Below are 24,361 nucleotides of genomic sequence, written 5' to 3'. Positions count from 1 at the left end.
TTGGGACATGAAACCATAAACACCAGTGATTTGTGGCATGCTCCAGAATGTCTGTTATTATTTGGTGTCCTGGAGCCATTTAGCTTGACACTCATGTATGATTTCATAATTGAGCTATGTGCGTGCTTCCTTTTCTCATCGTGATGAATGTAAGCCTACAATGTGCTGACAGTATGAAAGTATTTAGACATTCATTTGATTATGAGGTAACACTATCTAAAGCTAACACAGCCTAACACAGCATTCATGCAACGATCCCAGCCATCACAAAGGTCAAACTGTCTGATTTTTGGAGGATGTAGTTTGCGGTAACTTGGACTTTATTGCATTCACCCATTAATATGAATTGGGCGCATGAAATAATATGCCTCTGAGCATATATGGAGCGTGTTTATTTAACACAAGAAATGGCTTTGAGCTAAATTTGGTACAACTTATCAGTGGCAACAACCTTTTAATACTTTTAACAATAAAAACACACAAATCAGAAAGCAAGGAATGGCTTATGGTGGCACTCTACATGAGTAGAGACATTATCTCTACTTTTAAGATTAGTCTTAAAACTTTCCTTTTTGCTAAAGCATATAGTTTGCTAAAGCATATAGTTAGGGCTGGACCAGGTGACCCTGAATCCTCCCTTAGTTATGCTTCAATAGGCATAGGCTGCTGGGGGATTCCCAGGAAAGGGAAAAGACTCCCAGTTTTTCCTTTTCAGTCACCTTTCTCACTCACTGTGTATTAACAGACCTCTCTGCATTGAATCATACCTGTTATTAATCTCTGTCTCGCTTCCACAGCATGTCTTTATCCTGTCTTCCTTCTCTCACTCCAACTGGTCACAGCAGATGGCCTCGCCCCTCCCTGAGCCTGGTTGTTCCTGTTAAGAGGGAGTTTTTCCTTCCCACTGTCACCAAGTGCTTGCTCATAGGGGGTCATCTGATTGTTGGGCTTTTCTCTGTATGTATTGTTGTAGGGTCTACCTTACAATAGAGAGCGCCTTGAGGCGACTGTTGTTGTGATTTGGCGCTGTATAAATAAAACTGAATTGAATTGAATCACATCGCTGCAAACGAGGCATGAGTGGACCATTTTAGAACAAAAGAATTCTTCTGGTGTTGATTTACAGAGCCGTAAGCTCCTTCTGTGACCAGTATCTTCAGAGTATAAAACCAGTTATTGGTGTTAATAATAATGTGTTAAACACGTGTTTCCCTCCCGTGTCGGACTCTGTCTACGTGGAAACTTTTTTGCGCACATTGAAAAAACAAAAAAGAGAAAAGAATTATATCATGTCAGTATAAGGCCGTACTTGTATATCCATTGCACCAGCATCTTTCCAGTGTTAACATGTTTCTCCGGATTGGTCAGACATAAATCACTCTCTCTCCTCAGCTTCTCAAACAGGTGGCGCCCTGCAACATCAGCCCTGGACAAACACCGTCTGCTCCGGTTTTAAACCTTCTTAGAGCTGTCTATTCACTGCCTCAATGGTATGAATGAAACCAGAAGTTTGTGGTGCATCCCCCCGCCGCCGCCCCCAACCAGAACTGAAAGGTCAGTGAGGGGTCACCGTTGTCACCAGTGCAGAGATGGGAAACTATTATTGGAGCTATTGTGGAGTGACTATAATTCATGTGAGAGGAAGTTGTCTTGTTGTGTATAAGTGTACATCTGCATGTTCTAATGACTGCACGTTTACACAAATCTATCTTTAGACCCCACGAGGTTTATGATTCATCATCCTGCAGTGGCACTTTAAAAAGTTCCATGTATCCTCACTGCTGAACGCTGAAATACACAGAATAATGAGCTGAGACACCCAGTGATGATAGATAACTGACATTTCCTTTTCAGGCTATTTTACAAACCTGCTTAATAACATTAGGAGCTTTGGCTCTTTATTATTTAAAGAGATAAATGAGCATTTGACTCAAACACTGTGATGAATATTCATATAGAAAATGTAAAGATTTCCCATGACCGTCTTCATAAGTGTGCACATGTCCTAGCGCTCTGATGTGGCCTTGTGACCTTCCAGGAAGTAAACAGTATTTCAGTGGGATGAATTCAGGCTGTTGCGTTCTGTCCGTGTGGCGTCGCCATCAAAATGACAATCTGTTATTGGGATAGACGGCGTGGCTCCTCCATCACACGCCAACGCTGTAAATAAAATGTTTCCAGAGTCAAGCTTTTGGACCTGAGCGCCGGGGTTTTGGTAAAGAAATGCTTTTCCCAATATTGTTTAGGAACACTGAGCTACGCATTAAAATGCGTAAAGGAATTCTGGGCCATAAACACAAAAACACAAACATAGCGGACATATCAGCGAGCGCTGCACAGAGGATATTCACGATTCCTGTGGTAAGCTGACACCAGCAGGGCATTTTCAAGAAAATACTAGATATCAGATAAAGTCTTCCTCTTTCATCCTCACAACTTGTTTTTCAAGTTTGAAGATTTCCGTTGATCTCACCAAGTCTAACAGCATCACAGATCATACACGGTTCTTCAGTTTCTTACAGCACGTCATTCATATTCACATTCACGGTGTTCATACACTTTTATATTCTCAAATATTCAATCACATTTGATCCTTTTAAAATGGAAAAAAAGCAAAAAGAACTGGACAAGTTATGTTAAAGTAGACTAAAAATACAACCAATCCAAAAACTTGCCACTAAATTTTAAAACCAGAAAAACACAGAAACAAAAAAGCTTGCACTGTGACAAATTCACATTCAAAATGACCAAAATGTGATATGTCATCCAAAGAATCAGCTCATGCAAAAAAGGAGACTGAAGATCTTGAAACAAGACCTGAAAGAAAAGACACAAAACTCGATTTGACACATTTGCATTTTGTTTTTTAATCTTGGTGCTTTTTGTAATTTATTTAGTGGCTAAATTTCATCACATTTTATTTTTGTTGTTTCTTTCTTTTCCCATTAGAAAGTATAATAATATATTTTTATTTCTAAAGACTTGTTGAATTGTATTTTTGAAGTGTTGGAGTGGAGGAGAAGAGGACCTATAACACTAACATGAGAAGTAAGATGGTTTTCCTAAGCTGTGCTAATAAAGATAACGACTAGTGGAAATAATGTAATAGTTCATGTCTATAAACATCCTCATTTTCATACTTTTTTTGCTGCAGAATCCTGCTGCACTACAAAGAGGTGGAGATGACTGGTGCTTTTACTGAAGTTTAAAAGCACACACACACACACACACACACACACACACACACACACACACACACACACACACACACACACACACTTTATCCATTTCCCATCAGCTGCTATGCAAGGCCTTGCCTCTAAGAAAGTGGCCCTGAAGACCCCAAAATAGGAGCTGACTGTTCCCAGACTTCAGCCATCTTGCAGCTCAGTAACCTTGACAGCAGCCGGCCGGCAAAGCAACAATGAGGCCGTCAGTCAGCCGAGGCCCGACACCGACCGCCGGACAGTTCAGGGATACGCGCCTGCATCTGCATACCAGGACTTTATGTTCAGCGAACAACTGGCATTTTGTTTGGTCGCACACACACAGATAAGATGACTGAACCGTCAGCACTTTGCTGTTGATGTAAAGCTAAAACCACTGAAACCTGCTGCCAGAAAAAGTCTGAGTAAGAGGAGTCTTAACCACGAAGCCAAATGAGGAACTGATGTGGTGAAGCTGTTAAACTCGCAATGTCTTTTTCCTCATTTGTTCCATTCGGTGATGTTTGAGTCTGTAAACATGATAGCTGGATTTTTTTTTTCCTGATAAAACTTTGTAGGGGTGTAGAGTGCAGTCATTGGAGTAATTATCCATTAAAATCTGGCTGACATCCAAGGTCAGCTTCATGATTTATTGGTCAGAAACGGACAAAAAGTTTTATAACTTAAAAACTGCGGTACTTACAAGTGTGGTGTGTATATTATCAACATATAAAAGTACTGTATAAAAATGCAGAATATAAATGTTAAATTATGTCAGAGGTCACATCTGACCTCTGACCTCTCCTTCAACATCAACAGACTGATCTAAAGGTCAAAGTGATAATAATGGTATACAGAGATATTGAAACTGTGTTTCTTATTGCTATTCTTTGTACTGACATTATATAGGGATAAAGGCAATGATTCTAAATATCACATAATTGTAGTATGACTTTGTTACATGCATTACAGAAACAGGTTCTAAATGTTTAAATACAAAACAATTTGAACAAATGATCCAAAAACCTTCATATTTCTTACAAAACATTTAAACAGATTGTTTTTTTAATGGATACTACACATGTGGCCTTTGCACTTAGTTTAACTGCACTACAAATTGATTAAAGTATGTTTAAAAATAAGAAAACAAAATGACTACAGAGGAAAAAATACAACGCTATTGCGTTAAAATTAATAAAGTGGGAGTGCACTGCCTTGACAGAGGTTTGGAGCACTTCTTGTTAAATTACTGTATTTTTCCATTTGTTTGTAACTTTAAAGTTGCAGTGCTAGAAAAATGGAGACGTAGAGAGAGACTCAGGGAAAAAGCAGCAGGTCATCATTTTAGGAAATGAGAATAGGAGAAGGTTCCTCTCTGATAAAAACTAAAAAGAAAGGAAAAACCTACAAAGAAGACATTTCTCTGACCAAAGTGTCCTTGCCTGACTGAAGTTTCAAGCTGTCAGCCAATCACTGAACAAGACCCCCCACCCCCTTTAAAAAAAAAACTTAAGCAGGATCACCCCCTCCTCCATCCACCCAAAAACCCATCTCTGTCTTGTCTCCTCTTCACTATCAGCCTGAAGCCTGATGACAGGACCGGCCTCTAGTCAAACAAACAGCAGACATGCTCCAAGTAAAGGCCGTCAGTCAACAGTCTCCTCCCACTTTGACCCCTGACTTTGTCCACCACCTCCAACACCACCTTCTCCTCCTTCTTCTCCTTGCAGACCCAGGTCCTGTTTGTTGATGTGTACACAGACACGGATCACTTCCTGTCAGAGATCAGCCAGACTCAACACAGACACGAAAGCAGGGAGTGAGTACTGGCCTTGGTGTTCTTGTACTCAGACATACAGTACACACACACACACACACACACACACACACACACACACACACACACACACAGTGTAAATTACTGTGTTGACAAGTTGTTGTGCGCACAAGTTTGACAGAGGAGGAAATGAGACCTATAGTTCACCGACAAACCACACTCCATTAACAGTCAATGGCAAACCACAGACACACAGAAACAGTACAGGAGGTGACGACCAAAGACGCTTCCAGCAACACACGAGGCCCCCGGAGAGGCTGACAGGGTATCCTCAGAAACAGGAGCGGCAATGTTTCCTACACGTGTCAGAAAGGTGCTGTTTGTTGTGCACCTTCAGCAGGACTTGTTGTAGAATTTTCGACACGTTGCTGATGCTTCTGGTTTATGCTCTTAGTGCAGTGAAGAAATGAAAAAGCTTGCATGAAATTAAGACTGAGAGAAAAGGGATGTGTAATAAAGAGTCTCAGCTGGACAAAGTGAAACTTCTGATTATAACTTGAGTTAAACTGAGGTAAAAGTGAGCTCACATGGGTTTATTTCTGTTTACTGAACTGAACTAAAGTAAACTTAACTGCAAATATGAAGTCGAGTGAATCATTACCTTTTAATTTAATGCAGTGCACTCGATTGCAAACATTTGTTTTTGTCTCATAAAGAAATATTATAACAACATTAAATTAGCTTTATATATTATTTTTATATATTTTACATATTATTAGGTTTATTATGGCAACTTTTTTGAAACTCTGTTAACATAAGTCACAGAAAAGTGCTGCGCAGTACTTATGAGCTTGAACTTTGATTGATGTTTTTTCTGCAAAGCAGACAAAGTGGACCGAGGGTTCTTATAGCTCTTGCACTAAAGCAATAAACAAAAACAAAAAAATGCCAGTTGCAGATTCACTTGTTACAGTTTTTTACAGACACTAGGACACATTTCTCAATACTTAGGTCACGTTTGCAAAACTCCTCACACAGTGAGCACAACAGAAGTCTATGTGGGCTAAACTGAGGACCAGTTATCATTGTTTTGGCACAAAATGCATTCAATGACTACATCTCTCAAATTTCATGAATTATCTTCTCACTCAGACACAACAACTGCCAAAAATCTTTGTACGGACAGGACATTTTGCATGTGCTTACATACTGTTTTCAAAACTGTTAAACTTATGGCCAAAACAATAACACAATGCAAAACTTGAAAAGACAGCAAAATCCAACAGCAATATTTTATTGAAACATATTTTAAATCTAAAAATGCAGTTTAACCAGCCACAGCTTATTCTCATTGTAGATGAACATCTACACAGGTGTTACTCCTCCAATTTTTCAACTCCTTCAATTCTGGCAGCCAGAAGATTCTTTCCTAGGTGTGTTGCCCTAGATGACATAAGATGTGATGTGGATGAGAACCTGTGGCCAAATGGAGAAGACCGAGTAGATTAGCATTACTATTGTATGTGTATCAGTGGATGGTGTGTATACAAATTCTTGTATTTTGGGATTACTTAGTGCAAAAAAATAAAAATACATAAACAAATATTAACGAATTCTGCATGATGTCTGATTCATTCCAGTAACATATATTGAAATTATAAACAGAGATGTGTCCTTGTTTTACACAAGAAAACACTGTGTAATGCTACATGTTGTTAGTGTTTTTTAGGTCATTGTTTTGTGGGTGACAAAGTGTGTTTGTCGGCTGTCAACCTTTGCTAGTGTTCTGGAAGAATGAGGTTATTTGAGACCTGAATGAAGTGTTTTGGTAGTTGTAGTGCATTTTGAATGTGAAATGAACTGCTTTGCCAAGCTGACGGTCAGTTAGGAGGATTGTGTGAAGAGTTTTGCAAAAGTGACCTAAGTATTGAGAAATGTGTCCTAGCGTCTGTAAAAAACTGTAAATATCAGTAGGCTCATCTTCAGAGTGATTTCTTTAACAATGCATGGAAAGTCCTGGAAACTCCAGGCAAGGGCTATAGCAAAGGGTGGATTTTGTCTTTAAAACCAGGCCAGCTATTTGCTTTGCTCCCTGTTGCTTCTGATGGCCTTCAAGTACCCGCGGCACAATCTGGCAAGCGACATGAGGGAAAGACGACCGAGTGCTAGCAAACACAGTGTGCTCTGAATCCTTTGTGCATCGTTACCTATGGATTCTGCTCACGTAAAGTTCATTAGTTAATCATATACCCACATGTGTAAATGCTTTCCTGTGCATTGTGTGTGTGTGTGTGTGTGTGTGTGTGTGTGTGTGTGTGTGTGTGTGTGTGTGTGTGTGTGTGTGCGTCTTTGTGTCAGAGTTGGGTTGAGTGTGTGTTTCCGAACATGAGCAGGCAGAACTTAACACTAAGCAGCTGTCAGAGAAGCGCTGGCTATCGTCTTCCCCGGGGGGTCGACCTATCAGCTTCTCCCACTGATGGCTCTCCTCTCTCAGCCTCGCCTGGGCTGGCCCGGGGGTGGTGTAGGTGTGTGTGTGTGCAAGTCCTGCTTCTGCTGGGGCCTCAGCAAATCTGATAATTACTAACCTGACAATGATCTACCTCCCACCCACTGTCTCCCTTCTCCCAGACCTCCCTGATGAACAACTCTAAAAAAGTTGTACAGTGGTTGAACACATGAAAGGTTACATTAGAAATCTCTTTAACATTATCACACACACACACACACACACACACACACACACACACACACACACACACACACACACACACACACACACACAGAGAGAGAGAGAGAGAGAGAGAGAGAAAGAGAGTGGAGGGATTTTCCCCATTCCCCACATGAAACACACATGAATGAGAACATCTGAGGCTGATGGTGTGTGTTGGAGAGCTACAGCCTGACAGTGACTGTACAGGTGCTTTGCCCAGGCTGTTAAATACACACACAGCACAGTCCAGTGCTGTTATGTTGGCCTTGATACGATTTACAGTTTTTTACAGCCGCTAGGACACATTTCCCAATACTTAGGTCACTTTTGCAAAACTCTTCACACAATCCTCCTAACTGACCGTCAGCTTGGCAAAGCAGTTCATTTCACATTCAAAATGCACTACAACTACCAAAACACTTCATTCAGGTCTCAAATAAACTCATTCTTCCAGAACACTAGCAAAGGTTGACAGCCGACAAACACACTTTGTCACCCACAAAACAATGACCTAAAAAACACTAACAACATGTAGCATTACACAGTGTTTACTTGTGTAAAACAAGGACACATCTCTGTTTATAATTTCAATATATGTTACTGGAATGAATCAGACATCATGCAGAATTTGTTAATATTTGTTTATGTATTTTTATTTTTTTGCACTAAGTAATCCCAAAATACAAGAATTTGTATACACACCATCCACTGATACACATACAATAGTAATGCTAACCTACTCGGTCTTCTCCATTTGGCCACAGGTTCTCATCCACATCACATCTTATGTCATCTAGGGCAATACACCTAGGAAAGAATCTTCTGGCTGCCAGAATTGAAGGAGTTGAAAAATTGGAGGAGTAACACCTGTGTAGATGTTCATCTACAATGAGAATAAGCTGTGGCTGGTTAAACTGCATTTTTAGATTTAAAATATGTTTCAATAAAATATTGCTGTTGGATTTTGCTGTCTTTTCAAGTTTTGCATTGTGTTATTGTTTTGGCCATAAGTTTAACAGTTTTGAAAACAGTATGTAAGCACATGCAAAATGTCCTGTCCGTACAAAGATTTTTGGCAGTTGTTGTGTCTGAGTGAGAAGATAATTCATGAAATTTGAGAGATGTAGTCATTGAATGCATTTTGTGCCAAAACAATGATAACTGGTCCTCAGTTTAGCCCACATAGACTTCTGTTGTGCTCACTGTGTGAGGAGTTTTGCAAACGTGACCTAAGTATTGAGAAATGTGTCCTAGCGTCTGTAAAAAACTGTAACAGGTACTGAGTGAGAAAATCCAAATGTAGCAGCTTTTCTGGCTGGGAAAATCACATAATCTAACAGGTCTCGTTTGGCTGAATTTTATTATTACCTTTTCCTGGTTAGTATGGATCTAGGTTTTAAGCTGTTTGCAGTTTTAGAATGTAGTTTTAAAACATGATTTATCATCATCACATATCCACTGTAACAAATATCCGAGCTCCCACCAAAGTAGCTATAAAAACTGCTATTCACACATACACAGTATTTCCAAAAGTATTCAGTCAGCATCCCAAATCATTCAGGTGTTCCAATCACTTCCATGGCGACAGGTGTATAAAATAAAGCGCCAAGGTCAGCAAGCATTTATGAAAGAATTAGTTGAACTCAGGAGATCAGAGAATTCCGGCGTCTTACTGTGATGCCAGCTGTGCAACCATTCCAAACATGAAATTTCCCCGCTACTAAATATTCCACAGTCAGCTGTTAGTGGTATTATAATAAAGTGGAAGCAATTGGGAATGACAGAAACTCAACCGTGAAGTGGTAGGCCACAGAAAATCACAGTGTAGGGTCAGCGGATGCAGAGCAGTGTGCAGAGCCAATAGCTACAGAGCTCCAAACTTCATGTAGCCTTCAGACAAGGCTGGACTGGGACAAAAAATCGGCCCGGGCATTTTGACTAGAGACCGGCCCACCAGGATAAAGATTGAAAATGTGACGTCATTCAGGGGTAAAACTGCAAAGGATTCTGGGAACTTGTGGCAAGAGGTACTAGCGCATGCAGGCTTTCAATTGAACTCAGTTACACAGCGATAAAAAGAAACACAAAAAATGGCAAGAAGCTGTTGTATTATTAACTGCAACAGCCGGTCGCATGACAGCCACGGGAAGCCGATCGTTTTTTTTAAATCGGATTACGTCGTTGAAGAGAAATGTTTTAAGCCATGTTTCCGAAGTAAGAGCCTATGGATGGTCTGGATATACCAAATATAACGTCCCAGAACACTCCAGTTCACATGTTAGTCTGCTCCAAGCATTCCCACAAAGGTCAGAGTTTTTAGTCGTTAATACGTCATTTTTCTTAACATAATTGGTGATATAGGTTACAAGCAAGTCTGGCGCTGAACAGAAATTGTCGCTATGCTCCTTTATTTATTGTGCATAAATAGTGAATTGTCCTGACACGATATTGCGTTTCGCTTCTGTTATTATGGTACATTGACAAAAACATATACGTTTATTCACAGGATAAAACAGTTTTTTGTATCACTAATTGTCCAGTGTGATTACAGCATACAGTATTATTGTCACTGCTACATTTCTGTAATGCCTACCAGAAATTATTTCCACTACTAATTAATTACCGTTGAGCTCAAAGGTCCTATTAATAAACAGTTAACGAATGTGTATCTATGAAGACGATTTGTGAGACTGGTAAACTTACCCTTGTTCGTACGATGGTCTTTCGTTCTACACGGTGCATTTCAAGGTCCTGCACCCATCCATCAGTAAACTGTACCTGGGCTTGTTGCAGTGACCTGAAGTTACTAAACTTCATGAGTGTATGCACTCACTCCAAGAACCGTGTAATTACAAATATGAGCGTGGTGAAAGTTGGGCAGCACGCTAAGGTATTTTGTCCCTCTGTGTGCTCATAAGGGTCTAACCCTTTCACTGGTTTGATTTTTCCTCGTATCTTTTCTTTGTCTTTTCGTCGAGTCTGTCTTTGTACGGACCGGCATTGTTCTCCTTCGTTTTGTACATTCCTTTTTTGTGCGGCAAAGAAAAACAAGAAGGTATTGGAACCGGAGAATGAACGTTTTGCGGTGCTGCAAATGCTTGCGTTTGATGCGGTACTTGGATTGTTTTGCCACGAGTTCCCGGCATGCAATGCGCGAAAATCACGTGATTGCTAAACAAGGGGGCGGGTGCATTCGGCCTCCTCGGCTGTAATTGGTCCAGCCCAGAGTCGATCATGACCAATTGGCCAATCCAACACCTTTCATTATATATACCCTTCCTAAAAAAAAAAAAAAAAAAAAAAAAAATCCATCGGCCCATAAAAACAAAAAATCGCCAGCGGCCCACCGGGCAAATGCCCGGTACGCCCGATGGCCAGTCCAGCTATGCCTTCAGATAATCTTACATGTGTACAATGAGAATTCACAGGATGAGTTTCGATGGCCAAGCAGTATCCACGCCTTATATCACCAAGCACGATACATAGTGTCGGATGCAGTGATGTAAAGCATGCTGTAACTGGACTCCAGAACACACTGGACACAGGAAGCCTGCTCTCTGACAAATATCTGGCAATCTGATGGATGAGTCTGGGTTTGGTGGTTGCCAGGAGAATGGTACTGGTCTGACTGCACTGTGCCAAGTGTAAAGTTTGGTGCAGCAGGAATTATGTGAGGTTGTTACTCAGGAGTTGGGCTCCAGATCCACTGGAAGGAACGTTTAAGGCTTCAACATACCAAAACCATTTTGGATGATTTCAGGCTCTCAGCTTTTTGGGAACAGTTTGGAGATGGCCCCTTTTTGTTCCAACATGGTGGGGAACCGGTGCACCAAGCAAGGTCCATAAAGACATGGATGAACGAGTTTGGTGTGGAAGAATTTGATTAGCCTACACAGAGTCCAGACCTCAACCTGACAGAATTCAGACTGTGAGCCAGGTCTTCCTGTCCACCAGCGTCTGACCTCACATATGTGATCCAAAATTCCCATAAACGCTCCAACACTAACCCTAAACCTCGTGCAAAGCTTTCCCAGAAAAGCTGAAGCTGTGGGCTCATCATATTACAGTTTTTTCTGAATGTGATTCCTGTAGCACAATCTCTAAAACTATTCAGACTTATAGCAAAACCACTCACTGAGTTTGCAAAACTAAAAGCACAAAAACTGCTTTGCACTCAGTTTGCAATTTTGTAACACACACTTTGCAAAACTGTAGGCACAATTCACTGCACAACACTCAATTACCAAATTTCCAACACACTCCTAGCAAAAGCATACACATGTATGGCTATCATTAACACTAATTTGCCAACTGTCTGGCACACTTTCACATGTGAAAACTTCTTTAGATAATTAGTTCACTTTGCAATCAGCCTAAGCACTATAATACAGGTAAGCTGTGTGTGCGGAGTACAATGGAGGGAGCAGAAAGAGTGAGAAGTAGAGGAGGCCGAGGAAGAGGACGTGGAGGTGAAGAAGTAGGATGAAGAGGACGACAAGGACAAGGAGGAGCAAGAGGAAGACGAGGAGGGGGGAGAGGAAGATGAGGAGGGGGGAGAGGAAGGGTAGGAAGAGTAAGAAATAGAATTGCTGATGACATCAGAGCTACAATAGTGGACCATGTGATCAACCGTGGAATGACCCTGAGGGTAGCTGGCCAACGGGTCCAGCCTAACTCGAGCCGCTACACTGTAGCAAGTACCATAAGGACATCTTGAAATGAGAATCGGTTAGTACAGTCACTTCGCACAAAGATTTGTAGCACTGCCATATGCCAATGAGAAACACACCAATACCATTGATGTAAAAATGCTGAAATTGTTACTTTACAGAATTGCTAGATGACCAGATGCTGGGGCAGAGGAAGCATGTTCACTGCAGACCAAGTAACCCATATAGTCATTATGGTGATTGCAAATAATCCTATACTTGGAAATAAACACTTGTGTTTGTTTTGATGTGTTTAAATAAACACCAGTACTTGAAGTTTGGATCCCTCTATGCTTATGGATCTATGACAGAAGTATGAGCTCAAACTGACATAGCCTACCTTGTGCACAGAGAAAGCAAAGGCCAGATGTGTTTTGTATTCATACCATCAGTGTGCAGTTGGCGCATTGTGTGCTTAGTAGATGATGGCTTGTGTGTACTGTTTGATACGGAAACACCATTTTTACGAAGGTGTGAAGAGTTAATCTAGCTGTGTTTGCTTTTGCAAGAGAACTACAATGTTTTGATTATTGGGTGACAGGTTTTCTTATTTGTGTGAAGAGTTTTGCAAAATTAGCCAATAGTTACAAAAAATGTGCTTAAGCAATCAGAAAAAACTGTAATGTGTGTGTGTGTGTGTGTGTGTGTGTGTGTGTGTGTGTGTGTGTGTGTGTGTGTGTGTGTGTGTGTGTGTGTGTGTGTCCAAGCTACCTTGATAAGTGAGTTCTTGTGAGTTTTTCTTTTGTCTTTCCCAGGATGTCCTTGTAAATATAATGATAATGTTCAGTGCAGCTGCCATGTTGTTCTCCTAATGCATGTTTATGGATGCGAGTGCTCTGCCCACAATTAAAATCAGTTCAATGTTAAATCAATGATTTAAAATGATTTAAAAGTGATTTTTCTTGTCATTTCTGAGACACCAGGCCTCCACCCTCTAACTGTTTCTTTCCTCTCATGTAAAAGTAGTACTTGATAGTTAGAGAAATTTGTATTCATTGTTTAATTGATGATAGATAGAAGGATCGCGCAGTTTGACTTAGTTCCAGTAAAGACGATCAAGCTGATCTTACAGAGGGTTTTTTTGCCATTTCAACCCTTATTCAGAGTTGATTGTTTATTTTCATGACATATCTGAAATATATAGTTTTCATTTTCATGACCACAATTCACTAAGCATAAAAAAACTACTCTAGTACTGCTTGGCATTCCCCTTCCCATCAGATTCAATAGTAATTACTTGACGCTCAACTTTCCACACAGGGTCCTCATCGGGTGAAAATGACTAATAAATAAAAATTGCAAGCAAACAACAAAGACCAAATGCTGAGTTGTGAGGGTGTTAGCATGCTGCTAATGTTTCTGTAGCCTGTTTGATTTCAGTGGAATTTAAAATGCTAAACTTTTGCACTTTTTCTTTTACTGAAATAGCATTTTTTATTTTTATTTTGCTGACCAGTTGTTGAAGATTGAAAGGGAAAGATACATCAAAGTTGTAAATTATAAATAGCTATGGGTTGTTAATCAATGTGCAAAATGGTTTTAGGTTGACTCTAACAACCAAGTGTGTGTGTACATTAGCTATTGTGAACCTGCTTCACATTCTGACTTGTCAAATTAAGGTTTCATCCAGTGGGTTGTCCCCTCTGCCTCTCAGTAAGACATCTTACTCTTTCTTTTTTTCCTTCCTTTTTAAACCTACCTAAAAAGCCTCTGTGGGCCCTGCAGCCAAGCAGGAAAGCAGGAGCTGAGGCCACAAAACGTCCATCATGTCGACAAATTGACTCAGTCAGCTTCATCCAGGAGCATTAGCCCCTCGGCCCTTTGAAATTTTACCCCGTTGATGGTTCAGTGGAGTGCTTTATGGAGAAGCAGAGAGAAAAAGAAAAAAATGGAGGAGAGGAGGAGGCCTCATCATGTCTGGTAATGACAGGACGAGAGAGGAGCAGCAGTGTCTGTGTGTGTGTGCATGTGTGTGCAAACATGTGATGTGACCCGATGTCCATCTAAAAGAAAAAGAAAAAAAAAAAGAAAAATCGATTTTAAGTTTTTGACCTGCAAGTGGAGGCTATACAGGAGTGAAACCGAGGCTATTCATCAGACACTTCAGACCTAACAGGAGAGACTGAGAGAAGAAACACGAGAGAGTGAAGGGAAGAGGTAGGAAGAAGAGAAAAGAAAAACACACCTGGATGTTTACAAAAAGTTTATGAGGAGAGGCCGTGTCTCTGTGTGTAATGATCTATGCTTTAAGTGTGTTGTGATGGACACTTACTACGCAAGTCGGAAGTAAAAATTTTGAAGTGAGACTTGAACATTTTCAATGCATGATTTTTTTTTAACCTAATACTTTTTATTATAATTTACAAGCAGATGTTACACTTTTTAATGACAGCTAAAGTAACTTGAGACTTCCTATACCTGAAGACACATCAGTGTATGATATTTGAAACAGTGATATAGATTAAACTACACAACAGTATATAAAGGTGGTAAAAGTTGCTCCCACTAGACCATCTCTATCACTCTATAAGAGACTAACAATTATGTTATCAGTTAATTAAAAAGGATATGAATTCATCATTCTAATTATTTATCTAAACAAATTTAAAGAGTGAAAAATAAATTCAAACACTTATCAGTTAAGTTATTCTATATTGATAAGAGTGTAACAAAAACTTAAAAATATTCTGTATATTTTTGCAGGACTACTTGTACTGCTAAATAGTCCAGTACAAACTCCATAAAAGTGAGATGGACAAATTATTTATTTACTTTAAGAAAACTGCCAAAAAGATACTTAATGCTCTATGACGTAAGACAAGTAAAGTGGAAAAATAAATGCAATAAAGGATTTTATTTGCTACCATTAATTAAAATCCTAACTGTTGTAATTTGACAGATTTTACATTTTAATTTGTACTCATTTACTCTTGACAAATGACTGGAGGTTCCCTTAATAATCAAAAAAAGCTACAGACTCAAAAAAGGGGTAAAAAAAAGAAGAAGAAGGAAACATGCTTTGGCCAAACCATTCCAGTGTTGTGTGTTGGTATAGTTTTTACTGCTGTGAAATCACAGGTCCAAACTGATGTTTTAGCCCAAGTTTAACTTAAACTACAACAACAATGAGACGCCACTAACTCTGCATATTTCTCTGCAGAGCAACACTGACCCCTTGTGGTAGATTGCAGATCCTACATCAACGCACTATCAGACTTCAATTTCGAAGATGGTTTGATAAGAAAGTCTGATTATCTGAAGCACTTACTCTTATCACGAATTGTTTATGAAAAACATACATGAGTTTATATAGGTTGGATGTAACTACGGAAGAAGAATAGTTATAATATTCTCAATAATGTCATTCACGACAGCTAAAAATGTGCATATAAGGCACACAGCATTGACCCTAAAGATAAGCTAAGTTCATTCTGGTGGTCTGAATTAATGCAGCAAGACTGCACAGCGTCCAGTTGTCGGCAACTATGCGTATGAATTATGTCACATCATTCATCTATTTATAGATTACTTTTAAAATGGGACAAATCCCTGTGGCACGAATATGTCCAGTGAGATGGTCTTATTTAGACTACAAAGACTATAGACTTATTATCACTCGTCACAGGTTTATTATCTTCTTTCTTATGGTATAATTGTAGTTTTTTCTACAAGATATTTCTCCGCTCTCATTGGCTACTTGACAGGCTGCGTCCGTTTTCTGCCCCTTCCTATTGGTAGCTGATCTGATGCCTATTTCTTGCGTCCTGGTCCAGTTTGAGTGAAGGTGAACCTGTGAACCCGGTTAGTCTCTAGAAACACCCATTCCTCATTTGCTCCTCTTGCACAACACCGGGATCATCGTCTATTTCATCCCGAGCCATGTCCCTGTTTAGCGACGTCCCCCAGGCTCCCCCGGTAGCCGTGTTCAAACTGACCGCTGACTTCAGAGAGGACACCCATCCACAGAAGGTGAATCTGGGCGTCGGAGGTAAGAGATGCTAGATGTCAGCTAATGCTAAAGCTAGGTTGGCTTGCTCTCTCTTGTAGTGGCACTGTAAAGCATAAACACATCGCATCAGCTGTGTTTCCTGTCTTTTTGTAGCTTACATTGTTTGGTACATTCGGGCTATGGCGGTGATATCATGTTCGCACGCGTAAGCAGCGTTTGATATATGACCTTCGCTGCAAGCTGCTAGCGGCAAAGCTAGCATTAGCTTCTTCTCATGTTGACAAGTAAATTGCTCGGATTTTTTCATTGTTAGTGCAAATGTTACACCTCTCACTGAAAGAATTGACAATTCCAGGAAGTAGGGCTTCATGTCGTACCACAAAACACTTCTCATTTAAAGACTTTAAAATCATGATGTTAAAACGCATAGCATGGCTGTGACTTGTTTTACTTGTCCATCTGTCCTTGAACTCATCAATCTCCACTTACACACTGACATCCTGTCAAAGCAGGAACTTACAGGCTGAAGTTTTCTTACGTAGTACCATCAAAGTAGTTTACTGTTTTTTAATATGTAATCTTACGAGTCGTGTTTGTTGCGACGTTGTCAATCATTATGTGATACATAATTGGTAAGTCCTTGAAACTGTCATTAGTTTGCTTGGTTGGTTAGGAAAGTTTTGTAAGAAAATGTGTTCAGTTTTTAGAATGAATGCTAAAGCCGTGTGTCATTTGGAAGGTTTTGTGCTAGTTTGGTTTGTGTCCCTTACTTAACGTGCACTGTAGAATATCTCTTTAATGTTATTTTATCCTCATTCTGACTATTTATGCTAAACTGTAATAAACCAGCAGGAAATCTTTAGTCATCTGTAATAGGTTAACAGGTTGACACTTGTATCCCAACAGTTTCAACATTAACCCCAATGTGCCAGATGTGTCATCTCGTATGAGCCTAGTCTATCCTCCTCCTAGCCCAATGCTTCTGGCTAAAGTGAACTAATACTTAGTTACTTCAGGTCAGCCAGAATAAGGCAAACCTCTGATGTAGCTGCTGTTAAATCTATTAACATATTCTGCCTTTAGGATGTAATGTAGAGCTAGCAGTTTGTCACCTTTTCATGTGCACAACCTGCATGTACACTTTATGGCAAGAGTCAGAATGCAAAATATGAATAAAAGCTAATGGGCAGAATATGCTTTAACGATCAAAGTGGTCCCTACAGGATTATTAAGATTCACTTTCTCTGATGATTCATCGTGGACTGAGACAGTAGTTGCACTTTTTCCGGTCGTTGCCAAAACAAACCTGAGCGCATAAAACCAGTTTGGCCTGGAGAAACCATTCCAGTAGTTTTATATTAACTCTATAATTTAGTGTCTCTCTCTGTGTGAAAATGGATCAGTTAATAATAATGGATTGGATTTATATAGCGCTTTTCAAGGCACCCAAAGCGCTTTACAATGCCACTATTCATTCACTCTCACATTCACACACTGGTGGAGGCAAGCTACGGTTGTAGCTACAGCTGCCCTGGGGCAGACTGACAGAAGCGAGGCTGCCATATCGCGCCATCGGCCCCTCTGGCCAACACCAGAAGGCGGTAGGGTACAGTGTCTTGCCCAAGGACACAACGACCAGGATCGAACCCTAATATGTTAAATTATGTTGAAAGCGAGTCCACAAAAGCAACAGGAAGAGTTTTCTGGGTTCCAGATTTCTCCAGGCCTGTTTGCCACTTGATCTGCGTCTCAGGTAAAATGATGTCAGATTGGGCTCTATTCAGATTTTGTACTGGCCACACACAGAATTATTTTGCATACCCCAAAGCCACCATAAGCATGTTTGACCTTTTAAGTGTGCTCGCCTTTGGACCCTGAGTGACTGTGTACCGCCGCTGCCAAACCCTGATATGTGATCCTGCTCTGCTCATGCTCCAGACCAGTATGAGGGAGCACAAGTTCCTAAGGAGTCAGATATGTGCTACACACGTTTGCCGGTGACCTTCAAAGTTTATATGGCATCATATGAAGTTAAATGGCAGTTTATTCTTTCCTGTGCGCATTTTCTTCTATTCACTTTACTATTTGCAGACTGCAGTGCTGTGTTATTACCATTTTTATCTTTGAAGTATTATCTAGAATTTTGTAATACTCGGTGATATGGCGCTATACACAGTGACACAAGCAGCAGAAACAAAGTGTTTGTATTTAGTTATGTAGTATATCAGCTGTAAATATCTATCAACGTCATACTAAGCATAAAAAAGCTTTTTTGTGAAGTGCAGGCACGAGTAATAGTCTACACAACCTGTCCCTAAGAAGCAATACCTGTGCCTTCTGGATTAACATTTGCTTTGCTTTGTGTCCCCTCCAGCTTACCGTACTGATGACTGCCAGCCCTGGGTGCTGCCGGTGGTGAAAAAGGTGGAGCGGCTCATCGTGGAGGACGAGAGCCTGAACCACGAGTACCTGCCCATCCTCGGTCTGCCAGAGTTCCGCTCTGCTGCCTCAAAGGTCGCCCTGGGAGACGATAGCCCTGCCATCAAGGAGAACAGGGTGGGACATGCACATTGACACATGGAGGTTTTTGATCAGTTGGAGCAAATGTAATAAATGTTGTTTATTTTTGCAGTGAAATAAAAAGGAAATAAAAGCACATTTTACATTGATTAAAAGTTCTTTCAATTTTAATCTGTACCTCAGCTTTCCATTGATTAATGGACATAACTGGATGAGTATCAGCTGATCAGGTTTGCCTGCGTCTTTAATCTCTTTTAAACATCCTTAGAAACCCTAATTTAAAGCTCCATGTTTTTATTTCTCAGACTCCAGTAGTGGTGGTGTATTAGTTCTGAATACACTGAACCCCTCAGTTTATCGTCTTTCACACCCAAGCACCTTTATTTCCCCTCCTTTTAAGGCAGATTTCTTCTGATTGGCTGCCCCTTGCAAAGTTTGAACAGTAGGTGGGTGGAGCTGTTGTGCTTACGACCATAGCTGTGTGAAGGAGATGGCCTCTCATCTACATGAGGTCAAGGAAGAGTTGAACAAGCAATCTGAAGCCTGAGATTTTGACTCACAGGGAATTCTTGTGCGCACACGTCCCTGCAACCTCATTATTTAAAACTTAATTTATATTAAATATGAGCATTTACCACTGCAACAGTTTAGGTAGAACAGGGAAAAAAGTGAAAAACAAGACAATAAGGGCAGGAAAACCTGTGAAGGCAAGGTCTGAAAGACCAACAAGTCTTGGTGTATTAAGTTGGTGCATATTAACAGCAGTGTTCAGAAGCAGGCATGACCCGCAGCCTTATCACAAAATTCTCTGGCCGAACTGTGAAAAGCAACATGTATTTACAGTTTTTGCCCGTTGCCTGAACACATTTTGCAAAACTTTGCTCATTGTGCCAAAACCCTAAACACAAGTAAACATGACACAACACTGGGAAATATACCATTCACATCTGCACCAAATTGAAACTCTACTCTCAAAACCTAAACTCTGCTATCAAAACCTAACATTCCTTTGTCAAAATGTAACTCTGTTGACAAAATGACACATACTTGCATCATATGCAAACACTTACAGAGCAGGGGGAACACACTAGTCTACTTTATATAAAGCACTGCAGTCTTTGATTTCCATTGTTCATTCAGAAGGCATATTGGTACATATTCAGCTCGAAGTCCTTTGACCCTGTCACTGTTCCTCTCAAATGGGACTCTGTAGAGCTGCTTCATGGTGATGCTGTGTTTTCCCAAGATGCGTCTGATGGTGGTGATGCTCACATGGTTTATGTTGTTGAACACTGTCTGCAAGTATTTGCTTTCGTAGCTGGTGGAGACGGATGGCATTGTCTGCCCTCACTAGGTCCACAACGGCAAGTTCCTGCCGTTGTGTGAACAGGCGTTGGCGTCCTCCCCCAGAAGGTCTTCGAGTCATTCTAGAGAAATACAACCACATATTGTCATCGGTTTGCTTATTTTTCTTACAGTACTTTACTGTATATACTGTATCATCCACTGTACAACACTGTACTTCAATATAAGTAATCATGGTATGTTTCACAGAAACTACCACTTTGGCTGCAAAAGGAGCATTAGCACCCTGCAGTACGCTGTACACTTGATATGGTGATATACTGTAGAACAGTACTATAAAACCATCTGAGTGGAGTAGAAGGCAGTGAGATGAAGACAGACCTGTTTTCTAGTCGGAATTTTCTTAGTACAGATGCCACTGTGAAGCGGCTTAGATGTGGGTGGACTCTCTGCCCAGCTTCCCTCATAGTCAGGCCGTGGTTGATGACATGGTCCACCAAAGTTGCTCTTATATCATCAGAAATATGGGTCCGTGCATGGCCTCTTTGACCTCCTCCTCCTCTTCCTCTTGCTCTCCCTCCATCCATGCTTGCAAAGTTCTTGAAATGGCTAAACTGAGGGCTTTTTGTGGTTGGCTAATTGGTGTTCAGTTTTGCAAGTAAGTGCCTTCAGGTGTATATTTGAGTGGTTGCAATTACCCGATGTGTTTTGTATTTTGGATACATGTGTTTTCCAAATGGCACCCTGAAATTTCATTTTTGAACGAAGTGTCTTATGTATGAAATAGAGTGTAGCATGCAGGACCATGTGTGTTGCATAAAGGAGTAAGTGTGTTGCATAATTGCAACCAGAGTGCAAAGCAGCACTTTTGTTTAAGGTATGGGTACATGTGTTTGAGGTATGGTAACAAAAGCTTCAAGTTGTGTTACTTTAGTCTAAGCATGGGTTTATAGTGTTCAAGCAACGAGCAAAAACTGTAATATCATACGTATATTTCTCTGATTGCGTTTCCCACTGCCCGCTTCCTGTCACAGGTTGGAGGAGTCCAGGCTCTGGGTGGGACAGGTGCACTGAGGATTGGGGCAGAGTTCCTGCGGCGGTGGTACAACGGCGTCAACAACGCAGCCACGCCCATCTACGTCTCGGCACCCACCTGGGGTTAGTGAAAAGTTTTAGGATGCAGGAAATTGTAGTTGAGAAAGTTTGACTGTTTTTCGATAATGAAGTGAACGTCTCAGTGGGTATCAGAGCAGATTTAAGTGGTAAATACCTGCTGAACGTTTCTTCTTCCAGAGAACCACAACGGTGTATTTGCTGATGCTGGCTTCAAAGATATCCGCCCCTACCACTACTGGGATGCTGCCCAGAGGGGCCTGGACCTCACTGGGTTCCTGGATGATTTAGAGGTGAGGATGGAACGATGACTCCTGTTTAGTTACAAGAACCCAACAGACAGTGATATGAAAACAAGAAGACTCTTTGGGAGCATTTTTATTCATTTATTTTGAATATTTTTACTCATTATTTGTCTTCTCTGAGCAGAAAGCTCCAGAGTACTCCATCTTTGTCCTCCATGCCTGCGCACACAACCCCACTGGCACCGACCCGACCCAGGAGGAATGGAAGCAGATTGCAGAAGTGATGAAGGTACAAAGACATTATTTTACCATCATCTGATGGCCTTGGTGGTGTCTAACTCACCATGAATATCTTCTTCTTTTGTAAAATTGCTTTAATGTGTAATTAAAAAAAGAAATGAACTGAATTTTAATGTATGTATTTCGTCTTTTCCTTCTCCAGAGGAGGAAGCTGTATGTGTTCTTTGACTCCGCCTACCAGGGCTTCGCCTCAGGCTCTCTGGAAAAAGATGCCTGGGCCATCCGCTTCTTTGTCTCCGAGGGCTTTGAGCTTTTTATAGCTCAGTCCTTCTCCAAAAACTTTGGCCTGTACAGTGAGTACTCATGGTCCACGTACATTCATGCATACAGTCTTGTGTGTTTTAGCCAAAAATAAGTTTATACTGTTTATACCTCTACTTACCCTCGATTAGTTTTATGTGAAGCCATATTTTGTCTGTCTCTACTTACAGATGAGAGAGTGGGGAACCTGACTGTGGTTTCCAAGGACAACGAGAACCTAACCCGCGTTCTGTCCCAGATGGAGAAGATTGTCAGGACGACCTGGTCCAACCCACCTTCTCAGGGAGCACGCATTGTCAGCAAGACCCTCAACAGCCCTGAGCTGTTTGAAGAATGGTACGCTCCATCAGTCAGCGCTTTAATATTAGCATACTAGCTCCTGCTAACCCTTCATCTTTTACCTGATTATTCAATTAATATTAATAACTTACCTTCCTCGTCGGTGCATGCACATGGATGCTTGTTACCAAATGTGCATGCTAGCATGGTTTTGAAATTTTGGAAACACTTGGCCTTTCTCTCATGTGCTATTACTTTTAGAGGTTCATAGTCTTTGTCAGCTGACTTTTACTCTCATTTCCTGTCTTATGTCCTTTTTTAAATATCCCCACTTGTCTCCATCCCGCCTCCCCACTTTAGGAAGGGTAATGTGAAGACCATGGCAGACAGAGTTCTGTTGATGAGGGATCAGCTGAAGGCCAAGCTGCAAGCTCTGGGCACCCCGGGGACCTGGGACCACATCACTCAGCAGATTGGCATGTTCAGCTTCACCGGCCTAACTCGTGAGTGAAAACACACATACACGCACTAATGTAGAAGCACATCCTGCTTTTAACATACTGGGATTATCAGAGATAAGTGTCACAGTGGTGGAGGGACCTGCAAGATACCCAACACATGCTTAAAGGAGACGTATTAAACTTGATATTTCTGTTCTTGGACTCTGCTCTTCACAGTTAAAGTATCTTTATATGTCTTATACTTGGCTTCTGTGCAGCCCCTCAGTTCATATTCTGTTTGAAACAAGCGGTCTTGGCTCACTTTATCTTCACATCATTTATGAAGTTCACTCACTCTGTTGCAATTTGTGCTACAGCCAAACAGGTGGAGTACATGATCAAAGAGAAGCACGTGTACCTGATGGCTAGCGGCCGCATCAACATGTGCGGCCTGACCAGCAAGAATATCGACTACGTCGCTCAGTCCATCCACGAGGCCGTCACCAAAGTCCAGTAAAGGCCATTTGTGCTCGTCCACTTCCTGCCTCCTGTACGCCACAGGACGTTTCATCGAGTCTGTGCCCCTCTCTTTGCTTATCCTCTCCTCCTATTGGTCAAACTGCGTCCTCACAATTTGCAGTTGAACCAACGGGAGGAAGGATGTGTTTTTGTTCTCACATGACGGCGTCATTTTATGGGAGGTACAGTGGTTTTTGGAAGAGCCAGGTATGATCGAACACGCAGACGTGACAACCCCATCATATGTTTGAATTGTTGCCGCAAGCTTCTGTGCAGTCCAAATCATTCCACTCAAACTGGACACCAGAATGTGGACTGGGAAGATTTGCGATGAAATTATGCTTCCTACACAACAGTAGTACTGAACAAACTGCAGCACAGGAAAAGTCGTGTAAATAGATGTAATTACTGTTAGTCCTGCCATTTCATTTATAAGCACTGAGACCACAACAAATCACTTTCCTGTTTTTAGCCATTAGAATATAAAAGCTGGTACTGTAATCTTGATTTTATTTTGTTGTGTTAAAGTTCAACGGTCATCATCATCTCAAAGGTAAAGCACATGCCTGATGCTGTGTTGCCTTGCTTTAGACATACGGCAGAAGATAATTTGTTTAGCCACTAAGTCAACAAAATCGCCTTCTGTGCCATCATTGAACAAAAGTCACCTTTTTCCTCTCTCTGTTACTTTGTTTCCACCCTGCAGTGCCCTTATGTTGTTACACAAAGCCGCTGTAAGAAGCCACTGATCACACCGCAATCACATGTTAACTGGTGTTTGTAATGGCGTTCACACTAAATTAAATTATGAACTCTGTGTATGTGTTTTGTTTTTTCCCATATCTATCATCTTGTGAGACAGTGGATTTAAAATATCTTCATATTTAAAGGCAAAAACAGACATCCAGATATGATATAATCAGCAGTTTAACACCGTACATTGTGTAGAAAGTGTGGAGATGTTGGCGGTAGTGATGTGCGATACCAAGGGTGGTGTCAACGATATTGATCTGATACCGATACAAAAA

General features: G+C 40.9%; 1 protein-coding gene across 1 annotated transcript; it reads left to right on the top strand.

Moving 5' to 3' along the window:
* The first annotated feature begins 16,135 nt into the window (after positions 1 to 16,135).
* LOC146706877 (aspartate aminotransferase, cytoplasmic-like) lies at positions 16,136 to 24,150 on the top strand. The gene is made up of 9 exons (XM_085458172.1): positions 16,136 to 16,390; positions 18,726 to 18,907; positions 21,211 to 21,334; positions 21,470 to 21,582; positions 21,719 to 21,823; positions 21,977 to 22,127; positions 22,266 to 22,431; positions 22,735 to 22,877; positions 23,192 to 24,150. Exons 1-9 carry the CDS (start codon positions 16,282 to 16,284, stop codon positions 23,329 to 23,331), a joined length of 1,233 nt encoding a protein of 410 aa, XP_085314298.1. The 5' UTR covers positions 16,136 to 16,281; the 3' UTR covers positions 23,332 to 24,150.
* Positions 24,151 to 24,361: the final 211 nt, after the last annotated feature.

This window comes from Copadichromis virginalis, linkage group LG6 (assembly GCF_057382275.1).
Source record: "Copadichromis virginalis isolate Kocher_CV1m ecotype Utaka linkage group LG6, C_Virginalis_male_GT1.1, whole genome shotgun sequence".
Classification (NCBI taxonomy): domain Eukaryota; kingdom Metazoa; phylum Chordata; class Actinopteri; order Cichliformes; family Cichlidae; genus Copadichromis; species Copadichromis virginalis.
This window is presented reverse-complemented; position numbering and strand designations above follow the sequence as displayed.